At 34.7% G+C, this 16553-nt stretch overlaps 4 protein-coding genes and 1 pseudogene across 4 annotated transcripts; 1 reads left to right on the top strand and 4 right to left on the bottom strand.

The window, feature by feature from the left end:
• Positions 1 to 2450: 2450 nt before the first annotated feature.
• Positions 2451 to 2774, bottom strand: LOC107488341 (uncharacterized mitochondrial protein AtMg00820-like). Its single transcript, XM_016109071.1, has one exon. It carries the CDS (start codon positions 2772 to 2774, stop codon positions 2451 to 2453), a length of 324 nt encoding a protein of 107 aa, XP_015964557.1.
• Positions 2775 to 4826: 2052 nt separating this feature from the next.
• On the top strand, positions 4827 to 5529 carry LOC107488358 (ethylene-responsive transcription factor ERF014). Its single transcript, XM_016109087.3, has one exon. The coding sequence runs from the start codon at positions 4843 to 4845 to the stop codon at positions 5467 to 5469; it is 627 nt and encodes a 208-aa protein (XP_015964573.1). The 5' UTR covers positions 4827 to 4842; the 3' UTR covers positions 5470 to 5529.
• A 2717-nt stretch (positions 5530 to 8246) lies between these two features.
• Positions 8247 to 10497, bottom strand: LOC107488380 (butanoate--CoA ligase AAE1). The gene is made up of 2 exons (XM_016109125.3): positions 10220 to 10497; positions 8247 to 9803 (listed from the first exon to the last, which is right to left on the bottom strand). The coding sequence occupies exons 1-2, from the start codon at positions 10415 to 10417 to the stop codon at positions 8331 to 8333; spliced, it is 1671 nt and encodes a 556-aa protein (XP_015964611.1). The 5' UTR covers positions 10418 to 10497; the 3' UTR covers positions 8247 to 8330.
• A 264-nt stretch (positions 10498 to 10761) lies between these two features.
• Positions 10762 to 13461, bottom strand: LOC107488342 (pentatricopeptide repeat-containing protein At4g20770-like; annotated as a pseudogene).
• A 312-nt stretch (positions 13462 to 13773) lies between these two features.
• LOC107488381 (11-beta-hydroxysteroid dehydrogenase B) lies at positions 13774 to 15778 on the bottom strand. Its single transcript, XM_016109126.2, has 6 exons — positions 15553 to 15778; positions 15254 to 15446; positions 14901 to 14986; positions 14684 to 14815; positions 14417 to 14581; positions 13774 to 14281 (listed from the first exon to the last, which is right to left on the bottom strand). Exons 1-6 carry the CDS (start codon positions 15733 to 15735, stop codon positions 13979 to 13981), a joined length of 1062 nt encoding a protein of 353 aa, XP_015964612.1. The 5' UTR covers positions 15736 to 15778; the 3' UTR covers positions 13774 to 13978.
• Positions 15779 to 16553: the final 775 nt, after the last annotated feature.

Below are 16553 nucleotides of genomic sequence, written 5' to 3'. Positions count from 1 at the left end.
TTTCAATTGATTTCCAAAAATATAAAAAATTTAAATATTATTTTTTATATGTAATAATTTATTAATTAATTACAAATTTTTTAATAAAATCGGATCTATAACGATGAATTTTGACGAGTTGAACTAAAATTAATCTTAGAAGGAAAAAAAAATATTAATTAACTGGTGTCATAATATTTGGATTATTTTTTAGACAAGGAAGTCGTGAGGACGACCAGCGAGATGGTAGGGCACGTTTATATTAATAATTTAATATTACTAATTAAGACAATACATTAAACACATTTTCTTATATTATATAATAAATCCATGAAAGATATACCATGAGATTGCGTGACATAAAATTTTGATTTATAACGTCATAGGTGACGTAACATGATATCTATCTCCACTCGCGGCCCATACCTCACCGACCAGGAAAGAGAACACAATGGATTAATCGCAATTTGATATTACTAAAACTCATTACTGAGCGCGCGTGATCTTCACCTGCAAGGCCTCCGAGTCACGAACATGAAAACACAATGAGTTTGGAATTCTCCATTCCCTTTTAGACCATACTGCCACCAAGTCACGACTCACGAGGCCCCATGACTAAAACCTCCTCCTCTCGTTTCAATTTAAATTAGTTTAATGCACCATTAATTTAAAAAATGCTAATTCATATTTTAAAAATAAAAGCATTCACCTTAAAATTTCATGAAACATGTATTAAGAAAATAAAAACTAAAAAATCAGCAACTCCGCTAGGTGATCAACAGTCTGAAGCTAATTACTAATTTTTTTATTTTTTTAGAAAAAAACATAAATTCAAACCATCATAAAAAAATTTAAAATTTAATAAAAAAATCTAAAATATAAAAATTTAAAATTATTTTAAAACTTTTAAAATTTTAAAATTATTTTAAAAATTATTCTAAAAAATTTTAATAAAAAAACTGAAACTAACCAAAAAAATCTAAAAATCTAACAAAAAATAGATATTCAAAATCATTTAAAATTTTTCAAAAGCTAACAAAACAAAATATCCAAAAAATATTGTAAAAAGAACATTCGAAAATTAAGTAAAAAACATCTAAAACTATTAAAATAATCATCTAAAATCCAAAAAGAAAAAACCTCCCAAACATGAATAAAAGAAACATTCAAAACTTAAGAAAAAAAACATTCAAAACATAAAGAAAATAAGCATCTGAAATTTAGTAAAAACAAGCATCCAAAGGTAGTAAAAAGAATTCTCCAAGAAAAAGCAACGTTGCAGATCACAATGTCTGGATGTGGCGGAGCACCACAACGTCCTTCCGCTGCTAGTCGCGATGGCGTGCGGCAATAGCAGCAACCTTTTTTCTCGTTGGTCGTTCCATCGCAAATCATAGTGACATGCAGCAACAACATTGACGTGCAACGATCCTTTGCGACTACACGTGCGGCGATTGGCTTTGGGAGAGAAGGAAGCGGTGTGCAACTGGCGAATAAAAGGGCGCGGCATGCAGCTGTTGGAGAGGGGCACAGTGTGCTGCGGTAGGAGAAAAGAGCGCGTGTGGCTATGGAAGGGAGGAGCGGCGTGCAGCCGTAGGGAGGAGAGAGGAACAAGGGTAATAAAATTGAAAGAGTATGTAAAGATAAAGAACACTTTGTTATTTATTTTTTGATCAACGGTGGTTTGTTTCTTAGTCTTCTAAGAGATTAAAGAGTTGTCTAAAAGAAAACAATAGCCTGTTAAAGGTTGCCGAGTGTTAGGACATCCGGCCCAATTATAGTCACCGAAGGCGAGAAGCTGAATTTCTGATTCTCTTTAAAAAAGAGTCCTTTGCCGGGGTTAGTTTTCAGATATCGTAACACATGCTTGCTAGCTTGAAGATGAGATTCAGTAGGAGATGTCATAAATTGACTTAATTGTTGAGTGGCATACATGATGTTTGGTTGAGTAGTGGTAAGGTAGATAAGACGCCCAACCAAACGATGATACACAGAAGGGTCAAATAGCAGGGGACTTTTGTCTTGATATAGTCTTGTGGTACTATCCATTAGAACAGAGGCAGGTTTAGCACCTAATAAACCAGAATCCTCCAAAAGGTCAAGATAATATTTTCTGAGATAAGCAAATTTCTTTTGCTAATTGAGCTACTTCAATACCCAAAAAATATTTTAATGTGCCCAAGTCTTTAATTCAAAAGTGTTGGTGCAAAATAGACTTAATGGCAGTAAGTTCAGAAATAGAATTACCAGTGAGAACGATATCGTCAACATAGACTAGGAGTATAGAAATTTGAGCACCAGTAAATGTAACAAATAGACCATAATCAGATAAGATCTGCTGATATCCATGAGATAGCAAAAGATGAGGAAGTTTGTCATACCACATACGACTAGATTGTTGTAAACATACAATGACTTTAGTAACTTGCATCATTGATTTGGCCAAGGAGATGTAAATCCGGGTGGCAGAGTCATGTATCTTCAAAAAGATCCCCATGTAAGAAAGCATTATTGACATCTAACTGATGTATGGTCCAATGCTTCATAGAGGCCAATGACAAAACTAATCTGATGGTGGCAGGCTTGACAACAAGAGAGAAGATTTTCAAGAAATCAATACCTTCAGTCTGGGTGAATCCTTTAGCCACAAGGCGAGCCTTATATCGATCAACTGAACCATCAGACTTGCGTTTGATGCGATAGACCCATTTACAGCCAACCGGCTTAACACCTGCAGGACAATCAACAAGACACCAAGTTTTGTTCAACTCAAGAGCATCCAGCTCATCTTTCATAGCACTATGCCAATTAGGGTGTTGATTGACATCCTTAAAGAACTTTGGCTCAACGCAAAATGTAGAGATAAAAAAACCTTTTATGTGAAGATGAAAGAGAAGAAAAAGACATGACTGAAGATAAAAGATACCTACACTTTGAGGGAGATTGATTTGTAAAGGTGAGAGAGGAATTGCACAAGTAATTAGAGAGATATGCTGGAAGTCGATGAGGTCGGTCGGAATGATGACGATGGGGTTGCTAAGGTGGTGAGGAAGGTGACGGGAGATGAGGAGGTGATAGTGGACTAGTGTCTAGTGCGAAAGGAGAGGAGGGTTTGGGTCTCGAAAGAGATTCGATTGTCATGGATTCATGTTGGTTAGGACACGACAGTGAGAAAAGAGATGTTGTTGGAGAAAATGAAGAATTAGATGGAGTTTGGTCAATGGGTATGAGTGAGGGTTCAACTGGAAGAGTTGGTATTTTTGGGTTATGTGTATTGACAGAAAAATTGTTTGATTCAGAATTTGCTATTGGGTTGAAAAAAGAAATTGAGTCATTTCTGTAGACCAAAGAAAAGACTAATTCATAAAATATAATATTTTGAGAAATTTCAATCTTTTTGTCATCCAAAAGATAAATGATACATCCTTTAAAACTATTTTAAAAACCAATGAAAATACCCTTTTTGCCTCTTGATCAAATTTTGATCTATTTGTCATTAGGGTATAAATAAAACATAAACATCTAAAAACTTTAAAGTCATGATAATTTGGTGGATGATTAAATAAAATCTCAAATGGTGTTTGAAAATTAATTACAGATGATGAAACTCTATTAAGCAAATAAACAGCATGTTTAACAGTTTTGACTTTAGAGTTGAATTGTGTTTCAACTAAAGCAATAAAATTTTTTACATGATTTTGTACTTTTTTTTATTTTAACAAAATAACTCATGTAAAGCGACTAAAGTCAGCAACAATAGTTAAGAAATATTTATAATTATAAAGATAAAACTAAATATATATAGAGTATTGTCTACGAAAGATAAAAGCAAAGATAAGATAAGATAAGAAGGTAATATAAAAATAAGATAAGATGATAAATGTTAAAATTGTAACAGAATTTATATATTTTGTTGGGTTGAATTTGTAGATCATAAAATTTTTTTTATTGTTATAAAAGAATGATTTAATAAAGGATTTGTGTGATTGGTTTTTTTTTATAATAAATAAAATTGAGTGTGCGAATGATATTAAGTTATTTTTTTAGATTTTTTTTAGTTGACCATCTCACTAATTAATTCTTATACTTTTTCAAAATTTAGTAATAAGAGTAATCTTAACTATCTCTTAAAACATACTTGAGATGTGATGGTAAATATTTATAATCACTTTTCATTTGTGTGAGTTATTAATTCTTAAAGCATAGATTTAATATATGAACGATAGCATATACTTAAGGGAACACGAAGCTAATAAGAAAGAAAAAAAATGTTTGATGCATATCAAAATTACTACCTAGGATGAATATTACTAGTGTTAGCTAGGTTAGCTACTGTGGTTGCCATGCTGTCATTTCTATTGGCTACCAATAACCCAAACTTCGATCTCCATTCTCCAACTTGCAGGACTTTAAGGGAACACGAAGCTAGTAAGAAAGAAAAAAAAAATGTTTGACCCATATCAAAATTTAACTATTAAATTAATTATTATATATGATTTTTAATGTATAATAAATACGTATGAAAATAATTGTACTAATTTAGTATTAGATTAATGTTGTGTATGTTACATTTACCTTGTTATATTTTAATAATATATGGGTTAACTTGATGTTAATTTTTATTTTATATTTTTTTAACTTTAATTAAAAAATAATAAACTTATATAATAATATTGTAAAAAGTAGTTAATAATATATACTTTGACTTTGAAAATATTGACTTTGCAATATTGAATATTAAATGCTTCGTAAATTCTTGCAAGGCCCTTTGACTCTGAAAATCTTCAAAACCTTTATAAAGGACTTTTGTGGTCACAAGGCTTCTCCATGTTCTAAAGACACAAAAACAGAGTCATCATAATCATGAGTCGCAGTTCGTGGTTGCATGCAAATAACTCTGCATCATCATCATCAACCACTAACAATAATAAGAAGCTCAAGGGTGTTAGGCGTCGAAAGTGGGGCAAGTATGTGTCGGAGATTCGTGTTCCGGGCACCCAAGAGCGTCTCTGGTTGGGAACCTACGCCACGCCGGAAGCAGCTGCGGTGGCTCACGACGTCGCCGTTTATTGCCTGAAGAAACCTTCTTCATTGGAGAAGCTTAACTTCCCTGACACCTTGTCTTCTTATCATCACTGTCTTCAGCAGAGAGAGGATTTGTCACCAAGGTCCGTTCAGAAGGTCGCTTCAGATGTTGCCATGGATGTTGATGCGCGCAACATTAATGGGAGATCAACAACGCTCGCTACCACCACCAATACTGTCGCAGTCACAGAAACTAGCAGTGGTAGTTATTGTTCCGAGGTGTTACTTGAAACTGGCGTAGGTATGAACAGTTATGATGTTGGATTTGGAGGAGATTCTTGGTGGCAAGGTTTGGGTGATCGTAATGGTGAAACAGCTTTCCATGAAAGTAGTAGTGAAGATCATCATCATGGTGGTGGACAAGGGGATCCACCATTGAGCATTTCTGTTGAAGATTATCTTTAGTTTCATCTTCTGCTCCTTCTTTGTTTTTGATAGGACCTTAGTTATTTGGGATATTACATGTATATCAAAATTAATGATTAAAATTAATCATTGTTATAAAATATATGTTAAAATATAAATACATATTAAAAAATTAAATTATACATGTATTTATATATAAATATATTAATAATCAATTTTGATGTACACATAGTATTTTTTTTTAATTAATTACTAAGAAATAGATTTATCTATCTTATTTAAGATTGGTAGCTCCTCTTTTTATTTTTTTTATTTTAATATACTATAACTGGTACATGTCACGTGTATAAATTAGTAGTTAGGTGAAAAAGAAGTTCAAAATAATTAGTAGAAGAAAAGAAAATGTTTGATGTTGTACATGGAGGCTGGAGCTCTTTTTATCAATGCTTCCAATGTTATGAGAAGATTTTGTCTTGTGTAAGGCCTACCTTATCCATTCTGTCAAAGAAGAAAAATGTTTGAATTGGTCAGCATTTGATGAATGAATTCCGTTTCACACGTCACTTGGTAAAACCACTAAAACTCTAGTGGCTCCACCATTCTTTAATTCTCAACCACGAACGCGCATTTAACTATTTAAGTAATTAAGTATTTTTTTGTTATTATGTTTAATCATTAATTCAAATTTTTTAATTTAATAATTTAATAATATTTTTAATTTATATTTTAAATATTAATAATTTTTTATTAAAAATAATAAATTCTACTAATAAATAGTAACTAACACATTTTGACTCAATTTTTTAGTAATGAAAATTATTATTGTGTTATTTCTTTTTATCAAAGATAAAAAGATTCAAATCTACGATTTTTTAGGTGAGTATGGAGACTATCATTTTTAATTCATGAATAAACGGAATTTTTAATTTAATATGGATTTAATTTTTTTAATTACAAAAACCAAATTTTAGGCTCACATTTGAGATTAGACAAAATTTTAATTAAAATTTAAGGGTAAAATTTTTGGAATGAGAAGTTTAAATTGTGAGGATACATAAATTAAAAAGTCTAATTTGTAAAGGTTAATTTTTTTATTTCCTTAACAATAATGTCTAGAAGCTTATTTTCATTATGAACACAATAATAAGAGTTGACCTAAAATTCCAAAGATTAATTAAAAAAATGTGATTTAATATATGTAATTTCATCCATTAGTAGTCCACCTTGGATCTGCTTCTGTAATTGTTTACAAGTCAATTTATAATAGGTGAGTTTTATGATATTTTTGTTATAGTGTTTAAATTACCTTACTTTTGTTTTAAAGTAAAAAATAAATATTTAAAATAAAAAGTAAATCATATAAAATTTATTAAATATTATTTATTTATTTTTTTAATAACTTAAATATAAAATGATAGACACTATAGTATTTACCTTTGTAATAATGGTCTATTGAAACTACTAAACCTACACTTATTCAGAACAGAGTATATTACGTGTTTTGCGGGGAGGCATTTATTATTTATTAGAACGAATTGTTCTAAACAAAATCGAATTGAATAATGATAGTATCCTCTAGCTGGAAAACTGCAAATATTTCTGTCCGGAACTCAGCATTAAATGAATCCTGTACACAATACAATAACATTAAATTGAGCACTTGAATATTTATGTTTTATAACAAGTCATTAATACTTTGCTTAAAAAACAAGTTCAAACAACTAGTAGAAAATAATATAGCTGGGAAGCCAAGCTATTCCGACGGATGGACGTTTGAAGACTTTTGTGTGTGTTTGGTTTGTGGTTGACTGGTTGGCATTAGGAGCGATAATGGGTAGAATAGAGTACGATTTGAAGTCAATTCTAATCTTATCTGCTAATTAAGTTTTTTATATAAATTCAACCTTACTTTATTCGCGAGTTGAAAATATCCTAACTCTAGCTCTATTCGTTCTCAACTCGCGAGTATTCAATCCTACTCATGGGTTATAAAAAAATGCAAAATTATTATATAGCTTCATGATAATTTAGAATTAACTTTTATGTAAAAAAAATATTAAATTATCAGTTAATGATCTTTTTTTAGTGGTTAAGGATCTTTTACATTTAATGAAAGGTTTTGGTTCAACATCCATTTAAAACATATTTTTATACAAATATATAACATATACATATATAGAGCGCGGGTTGGTCGGATAGAGTTGAGACTCAATCCGCATCCTACCCGACCTATACGAAAACTCAACCCACACCCTACTCTACTCGCTACAGATCGAATTGACAACCCTATCTGATCGAGTGAGGTCGGATTGAGTACCCGCTAATAAAATACATGTTGCCATTCCTAGTTGGCATTTGTCAATGTAAGTTAAAGTTAGCTTTAAATGAATACAATTATATATTTGTATATAGTTAGTATTTGGTTAATTCAACATGCATTAAATTTTATTCTAAATATATTTTTGGTGAAAGTAATAAATTTTTACTTTTTCATATGTGAGAATTACGTTAAAATAGTAATAGGATGTCAATTACCTATTACAACCTTTTATATTAAAAAGTAACATGCTAGTCTTAAGTTTTTACTTTTATTTTAGTAATTTTGTATTTCAATTAATTCTGAATAACATCATCCAAACAAAATTTATTTTTTCATAATTATGTTTGACACAAGATTTTCAAATACAAATTACATTAATATTGATCCAATTTTAATCAAAGTTAATTTTAAAATAGCACATTCATAAATGAAAATACTCATTTGCAAACCTTAATCCAAACACACTTAGTTAATGGACAGATTTTGGCTCAGATGATGATGAAACTTGCACCATTTATTCAAGCACCTGTCATTGGAAAACAATGCATCCACACTGAATATTGATTAGTATGATTTACATTTACAAGCGACTAATCTTGTTCTTAGACAAGCTTCCCATGGCCTTTGCTTTCTCTCTGAGAATGAACTTCTGTGTTTTGCCAGTTGAAGTCTTTGGCAGCTCAGAAAACACCACAGTTCTTGGAGCCATATAATGCGGCAAACGGTTCCTACAGAACTGTATTATCTCCTCTGCTGTGGCACTCTCACCCTCCTTCAGCTTCACAAATGCACATGGTGTCTCTCCCCAATAATCATCCGGTCTCCCAACAACCGCCGCCTCAAGAACTGCCGGATGACTATAAATCACACCCTCCAACTCAATGGTGCTAATGTTTTCTCCACCAGAGATGATAATGTCCTTCGACCGGTCCTTTAGTTCTATGTAGCCGTCAGGATGCTTCACTCCCAAGTCACCACTCCTAAGCCATCCCCCTTTGAATGTATCTTGGGTCGCTTTCAGATCCTTTAGATATCCATTCATCACGGTGTTTCCCCTGAACATCACCTCACCCATTGTTTTTCCGTCGGCCGGCAAACTCTTCATTGTGACTGGATCTTTTATATCAATTTCTTCCATTCCAAGGTGAGTCACTCCTTGGCGGGCCTTCATTTTTGCTTGTATATCTCGGGGAAGGCTATCCCATTCTGGTTTCCAAGAGCAAATTGTCCCCGGACCATAAGTTTCTGTCAAGCCATATGAGTGAGTCACAATGAATCCTAGTTCTTCCATCCTGAAAAGCACATCCGGGGGTGGCGGGGCAGCACCAGTCATCACTGCCACCTTCCTTGGAAGTGGCTTCCGGACTTCACTTGATGAATTTATTATCATATTCAATACTGTTGGTGCTCCCCCAGTGTGTGTCACCTTGTACCTAAAAATGCTGTCAAATATTCCTTTAGCAGTTACATTTCTTAGGCAGACATTCGTGCCGCCCTGAGCAGCAATTCCCCAAGGGAGGCACCATCCATTGCAATGGAACATCGGAACGCACCACAAATATACCGGCATAGACCCCATCTCGTTCAGAAGGACTGTAGCCAGAGAATTGAGATATGCACCTCTATGACTATAGATTACCCCTTTAGGACTTGATGTGGTCCCAGAAGTGTAATTGAGTGAGATTGGATCACATTCATCCTTTGGCCTCCTCACCTCGAATTCAAGACTTCCTTTAGCTATAAGATCCTCATATATCAATGTTCCGGGAGGGGGTGAAATGTTGGCCGTGTCCGGTGAAGCCTGACCACACTCCAAAATTAAGACCAAAAGTGGAAGCTTGGTGTTTGATTTTGCCATGATTTGCAGTGCCCCTTTAGCAATATCAAGAAGTTGGTAGTCCACAAACAAGAGTTTGGCTTCAGAATGTTTCAATAACAATGCAACCATTGCAGAATCATGGCGTGTATTTAGAGTGCAGAGAATTGCCCCTGACATTGGAACACCAAAATGTAGCTCATACATAGCTGGGATATTAGGGGCCAACACAGCAACCTGCTCAATCAAATATTTAATAACTAATAACCATCACCATGGGATTTAACACTTATCTACAAGTGCTTACAAGTTTAAAATTTTACTAGTGAACTCTTTTGAGATGAACTCTCCAATCTGGTTTTGATTAACATGAAGATAACTAACTCCATTAGAAGAAAATCTTCTTCATCTTCTTTTGTAATTTTAATTTGAAAGTTTTACTCGTAAAAAAGGGAGTATCTCTTAATTTTAATTTGGTGAGGTACTATTTTCATCCTATTTTTAACTTCTCGGTCAATTATTTCATTTCTCCTAAAAACAAAAATACTCGGTTTAAATTAGTAGAACCGAATATATGAATAAAACAGAAGCAGCACATGAAGGGTGTGATATGTATACACGAAATTGACGAAGTATGAAAGAAAGTGACAAACCACGTGACCAGGAGAAATAGCGAGGTTGGCGATGGAAGAAGCGAGTCTGAGGCAGCGCTGATGAGTGAGAGACCATGTGTAGGTGACGTCACCGAAGACGACGGAGGTGCTGTCGCGGTACACGACGGCGGAGCGCTCCAAGAAGCTGATCGGAGTCAATGGAACATAGTTGGCGGAGCATCGGATACTGCCCTCCATCGTCAACCTCTCCAGTCTCCTCTTACTTTTTGCAAAGTTGATCTTATCTTATGATATATATAAATATAAATATAAATGGTGTTCAACTGTTAAAGACTAAAGAGCCTTCTTAATTTCCGTAGATATAAATGGTCCACCAAGAGAAGACGCAATGTGTCAGCATCATGAGTCATGTCTTAAAATAGAAAATTTTAGTAAATTTTTTTTAAAATTATCAGGTAGAAAAAGAAAAATCAAACATTTTTACGGATACCATCATAATCAATGTAGCTAACTAGCTAAGTCTTATTTATTATGTGTACGAGGACAAATATCTTCATTTTAAAGGTACTCAATTTTAATTTATCCAGTTACAATTGGTGCAAGAATTATAATCAATAAACTAGAGTGCTACAAAGCAGAGAGAGACGGTGACCAATTTACTCATGTGTTGTCCTTTTTCCTGGCTTGACAAATTGAATTTCATACAAGTTTGCAACCTCCGAATGCGTTTAGTAGCCATCTGAAACATGTCTTCCAGAAATCAATGAGTTGGATTTCTGCTGATAGTTATCACAAGGGAATTAACCATCTTCCAGCACCATAAATAGAGCACCCCTCTTAGTAATCACTAATTTATAATGCAGAGATAGCTTTGATTCCATTCACTATCAGAGTGATATTATATTTCTTAATTGAACTTATTCCTAATAAGGTGGAAGATTAATAGACTATATGTTAATATTCTGAATATCATTCTTGTGCTCACTCCAGCTATAACCAAGATCCTTGCGGACCCTATTGTCACTCATTAGATCCCTGACATCCCTTGCATCCTCCCATCTTCCCAAAGAAGAGTACATGTTTGCTAGAAGCACATAAGATGCCGAATTTAGAAGGTCCAACCAAAAGAGCTTCTGGGCTGCTCTTTTCGCTAAGCTCAAGTTAGTGTGAATGCGACAATGAGTTCAGCACCACTTTCCAAACAACTGGATCATCCTTGCATGGCATGGTATCTAGGATCATTTCTACTTCCTGGAATCGCCCTGCACGAGAGACAATCTATGATGCAAGTGTAATGATCTGACTTTGGCACCACTCCAAATCTTTGCTGCATTGAATTGAATATCTCAACTCCTTCATCAATCAATGCAGAGTGGCTACAACCAGTTAAGACAGCAACAAAAGTAATATCATCTGGTTTTTCACCAGATGTGATCATGTCCTTGTAGTCGGAAACAGCCTCATCACAATATCCATTCTGTGCATAACTGTGTATCATTTCATTCCAGGTAACCGTGTTTTTACCTGGCATCATATCGAAAAAGTATCTGGCTTGATCCACATTCCCACATTTACAATACATTTCTACAAGAGTACTTCCAACAAATATGTCATATCATAACCATCTTTTACGATCTGAGCCTGGCGTCCCTAGGATAACGAAAAGAGTTTCACGCAAGAGCTCACAATGGTAGCAAAGGAAAACTCTGAAGGATAGAAGCTGCATTGGCGCATCTGCTTGAAGAAAGAGAAAGCTTCGTTGTCCAGATAATTTATTGAGAAACCTGCTATCATTGAGTTCCAACAAACAACATCTACTTCAGACAATTTACTGAATATATTCTTTGAAGACTCCATTTTTCCACATTTTGAATACATATTAACAAGACCACTGGAAACATACTCATCCTTGTCAAACCTGAACTTCTGAGAGGCTTCATGGACCTGTTTTCTAGTCTCAAGGAGTCCCAATTCAGCATATGAACTAAGAATAACTGCTAATGTAGTCCGATCAGGATGCTGACATTGGAACTGCAATTTTCTAAACATCTTTAGCGCCTCTTCATGATCTGCATTCTAGCTATAGACTGAGAGTATAGCATTCCATGAACTCAAACTCGGGCATGGCATGCTATCAAATATATCATGCCCGGTTTCAACATCCCCAGACTTAACACATGCTGCTAGCATATTGAATTATTGATACAAGTAACATCATCCGGTTCATATCCACAGCACTGCATTCTCTGGAGATACCCATAGCTTTCTCACCGTTGCATTTGTTGCCATACCCAGCTATCATCACATTCCAAGAAACAACACTATGCCGAATTCATATTGGCGAAAACCTTTTCGGGGCTATCCATGTCCCCTATTTTCGCACATATCCAGCGTTGAGTTGCTTAAATGGATGTCTCCTTCAAATCCCAGTTTAATTGAGAGTGCATGTGTGCACTTGTTTTCCATAACTCTGATTGCATAGACCAATATCCCTTTCATCAAATCCTCCTTTCGCGCACACGCCCAATATGCTGGACAAGGATACAGAATCAACATGAACCCCTTTTTTCAGCATGAGCCTAAATATCTCCAAAGCTTCCTTGACTTTATTCATCTGTGATAATCCAACCATCATTGTAGTAAAGGTAACCTCATTAGGCTCATCAATGTCATCAAAAACACGAATTACATCCCCAGAAAAGGTCGCACCTAACATACATGGACAAAAGGACATTAACTACATAAATGAGACCGTCAAGACCAAGCTTGATCACAACCCCATGATTTTTCCTACCGCATCCTGCATCCAAAAGAGCACCACAAGCACTAAAAACAGTAGTAGAAGTTATATGGGAAGGTTTAACACCTTGTTGCTTAATCAAATCATAGGTATCCAATGCTTGTCGTTCATAGCCAGCACGTAGCATTGTCCTGATCATGGTGTTCAAGGAGATGGTGTTCCTTTCAGGCATTTGCAGGAACAAACGACACGCGTCTTGCAAGTTGCGGTTTTTGCAGTATGCAGCCAAGATGTCATTCTAAGAGAAGATGTTCTTTTGAGGCATTTTCGCGAACACTTGATGTGCAGAGACGATGTCATCGCTGTTGGAGTACAATCGGACGAGGTTCTCGGAGAGAAAAGTGTCGGAGAAAAAGCCCAGTCGGAGGATTCGCAGGTAAAGAACCTTGCCGGGCACCACTGAAGTAGCTTTGCCAAATAAAAACTCTTGCTTTCCATTAAAAACTTGCTTCACTTTGAAGTTTGAACTTCCCAAGTCAGATTATATAATCTATTTTTTAGCAGCACTGAAAATTTTAAAAAGGGCTATCTTTGTTGCAAATCAAACATTTTTTGTAATAAATTTTATTAGCTTTATAATTATTAATTCAACTTAAATGTACACAAAAATACACACACAAAAAATCAACTATTCATATAAAATATATATTAAAAATAAATTAAACAAAATATGTATATTTATACAAATATATAGATAATGACAGATTTGGTGGCAAGTTTCATGAAAAGCTCACCGCATTTTAAGTCTCTCAGGCAGGAAATTCAATTTTGGTGAGATAGTATTCTCAAGATATTTGATTCATATGACAGATGCATTACCAGAGAGATTTATTTTCGTAGTTTCTACATAAAGAGATGATAGGTCTGAGACTACATGACATAATAATAGGTCCACAAAAACAAGCTTCCAACAAGAATTCAAGAATACAAGTTAAACCACAGCTTCCTTGCTTCCTTCATTGCTTGGAGGGGATGGGATCCCTTTGATTGAATCCATTTTAACTCAACTGGCCGCCACCGGAGAAGCTATAGGGAGCGAGGAGGGCGGTTCTCGGGGATGGTGCCTCCAACATGGGCCTTCCCTCAAGGGATCTGCCGGTGCCTACATAGGATGAAGTCCTTTTGGTGCCTTGTGGTGCAATCAAGAGCCTAAATGCCCAGTTTAGAACATTTGGAGCAAACACCCTGTATAGTAGAAACACATCATACCAACTTGGATACTTCACATATGCATCTCCTCTACATGCCCCCGCCACCATCAACCGCGCAAACTCCTCTACCGGTCCGCCTATCACATTCATCTATCATCAATCAACAACAATTCAAGATGAGTAATGATTACAACTCCTAATTCATCCTCTAATTCTCTTTCTCTTTCGCATCTAAATAAATGTGAAATTAGATAAGATGGTAAATGCTAGTGCGCGAGGGCTTACCTCTCTTTCTTCTTTCCACTGCATCTCGGCGCCTTCCTCTAGCATGAACTTGCCACTTGTCATCTCACTTCCAATCCAACCATGAGTTGCTATGGTTACTCCAACTTCATCTCTCAATTCAAATCTGAGAGTCTCATAGAAGTTCACTAATGCTGCCTTTGCAGCCTATTACCACCAAGTAACAAACACAAAATACAGAACGAATCAATTGACAACAAATCATTAAAACACAGAACGTCAATGTCAATTAAATTCATAAATTCTTACAGCATATAAACTCATCCTTGGCAAAGGTAACCAACTCTCAACCGATGCATTGATAATCACGCGACCGTTGGTTCGATGAAGGTAAGGAAGAGCCACAAGTGTTGGATAAATATTCCCCCAGAAATTAATATCCTGAAAAATTAAAGTAACAAATTTTAAGAAAATTTGGAAGTCTTAATTCTGCGAATTGGAAATAAATTCTTATTTTATTTATTACCAAGAGAACAGGGAAAACTGATGTGTCTGTGACTTCCTCAAAGTAGAATGTGTGTCCCAAACTTACTGTATTTACAAGATGATCAACTGCAACATCAACGCCATGGAAACATAAATGAACAAGTTATTGGTTAGAAATGAGTAGTATTACCTAAATCATTTTTCATTAACAATAATGAAAGCTCAATTATAATTAATTTTGTAATAGGAATACATAGATAAGGTATAACACTTAACAAACATTTTTTCTTATTGTGTACTCATTACGTACTTATACTACAAAACCATTACTTCAATTATTGCTAATGGAAAATAATGATAATCTAGGTATCAAGTAGATACATCCATACATACCACGGCCATAGAAATTGATGGTTTCATTGACGAATCGGCGGCACTCATCTTCTTTAACAACATCAGCTGCGACAATCATGACATGCCTTGCGCCCATTCTTCTGGCGTTCTCCGCAATCCCTCTTAATCTGTGCTCTCTTCGTGCCACCAGCACTAAACATGCTCTCCTCAATGCATACTCATATGCTATTTGCTACAAATTCATTATTCCAATTTCCAAATCATTACATAACTGTCACGAAATGGAAGTTCTGATCCTAGGTCATGAAACAAAGAAGAAAGAAAGAGAGTGAACTTGCCTCTCCGATGCCGGAAGAAGCACCGGTGATGATGACGACCTTGCCATCCATGTTGTCACCGTAGACGGTGTTGTAGAGCCACTCGCAAGCATGGAGGAAACAGAGTGCAGGCCATGAGAAAGCCAGCGTGATCAAACTGGCAGGAGGGACAAACAAGTTGAGCACACTGTTTATCAAATCCATGATGATGAGTGACAGAAGAAAGATGATGAATGAAAGAAAGAAGAGAGGAAGCAAGGGAGGAATATAAAGTGGGTAAAATGTGTATGTTGAAACATGCAAATGGAGAGTGTGCTGAGAACACACGTGGATTTGGAGAGAGCTTGTGTTGTGACGGATGGAATTCAATGGTGTGAGTACATCAGACATATCATCATCATCGTCATCATATCACAAATTCTTTTTTTTCTTCTATTCTAGGAAATGCACTGCTGCCGTTTCCCTTCTCACTTCACAAACATCAGGATATATCTGTAATTTAAATATTGTTATATATAAATAATAATTATAATCTATTTCATAATTTGATATATTTATTTAACGTAAAGATTTACGTGTAGTTTCGCCTAAAATTAATAACTAAAAATTATTAAATTATTTATTCACTCCACGTAAAAATAATTGTACATAAATTTTTATTTTGTTTAATATAATTAAAAATAATATTTATCTATTAAAATTAATTATTAAAATTAATTATTAATATATTTATATATAAATATATATATGATTTAAGTTTTTTTAATTTATATTTTATACTGGTGGCTGATTTTGGTATGTACTTAACATGATTCTTGTTATTAATAAGCCAATGACATTTACAAGTTACGTATATAAGCCAAACAAAAAATGGTTTCAGTAATGCGCCAGGATCAAATTTTTATATAATTCGAACCTACATGGTTCAAACTGCATATGAGAGTAATTCGAACCAGGACAGTTCGAATTACCAGTTGAATTTGCTTAATAAATCGAACCAAGTTGGTTCGAACTACGATTGC

The sequence above is a fragment of the Arachis duranensis genome, chromosome 5, assembly GCF_000817695.3.
Source record: "Arachis duranensis cultivar V14167 chromosome 5, aradu.V14167.gnm2.J7QH, whole genome shotgun sequence".
Lineage (NCBI taxonomy): Eukaryota > Viridiplantae > Streptophyta > Magnoliopsida > Fabales > Fabaceae > Arachis > Arachis duranensis.
The sequence above is the reverse complement of the archived record's forward strand: the minus strand, read 5'-3'. Positions and strand labels throughout refer to the sequence as shown.

What these genes read in the sequence shown, in the direction of transcription:
- LOC107488380 (XM_016109125.3), bottom strand. Translation starts at nt 10,417, where the DNA reads ATGGAGGGCAGTATCCGATGCTCCGCCAACTATGTTCCATTGACTCCG. An exon ending in CTATTTCTCCTGGTCACGTG is followed by an intron (nt 9,804 to 10,219) that starts GTTTGTCACTTT and finishes TTGATTGAGCAG; the next exon opens with GTTGCTGTGTTGGCCCCTAA.
- LOC107488358 (XM_016109087.3), top strand. Translation starts at nt 4,843, where the DNA reads ATGAGTCGCAGTTCGTGGTTGCATGCAAATAACTCTGCATCATCATCA.
- LOC107488381 (XM_016109126.2), bottom strand. Translation starts at nt 15,735, where the DNA reads ATGGATTTGATAAACAGTGTGCTCAACTTGTTTGTCCCTCCTGCCAGT. An exon ending in CTTCTTCCGGCATCGGAGAG is followed by an intron (nt 15,447 to 15,552) that starts GCAAGTTCACTC and finishes ATGAATTTGTAG; the next exon opens with CAAATAGCATATGAGTATGC. An exon ending in CATCAATTTCTATGGCCGTG is followed by an intron (nt 14,987 to 15,253) that starts GTATGTATGGAT and finishes TTGATGTTGCAG; the next exon opens with TTGATCATCTTGTAAATACA.
- LOC107488341 (XM_016109071.1), bottom strand. Translation starts at nt 2,774, where the DNA reads ATGAAAGATGAGCTGGATGCTCTTGAGTTGAACAAAACTTGGTGTCTT.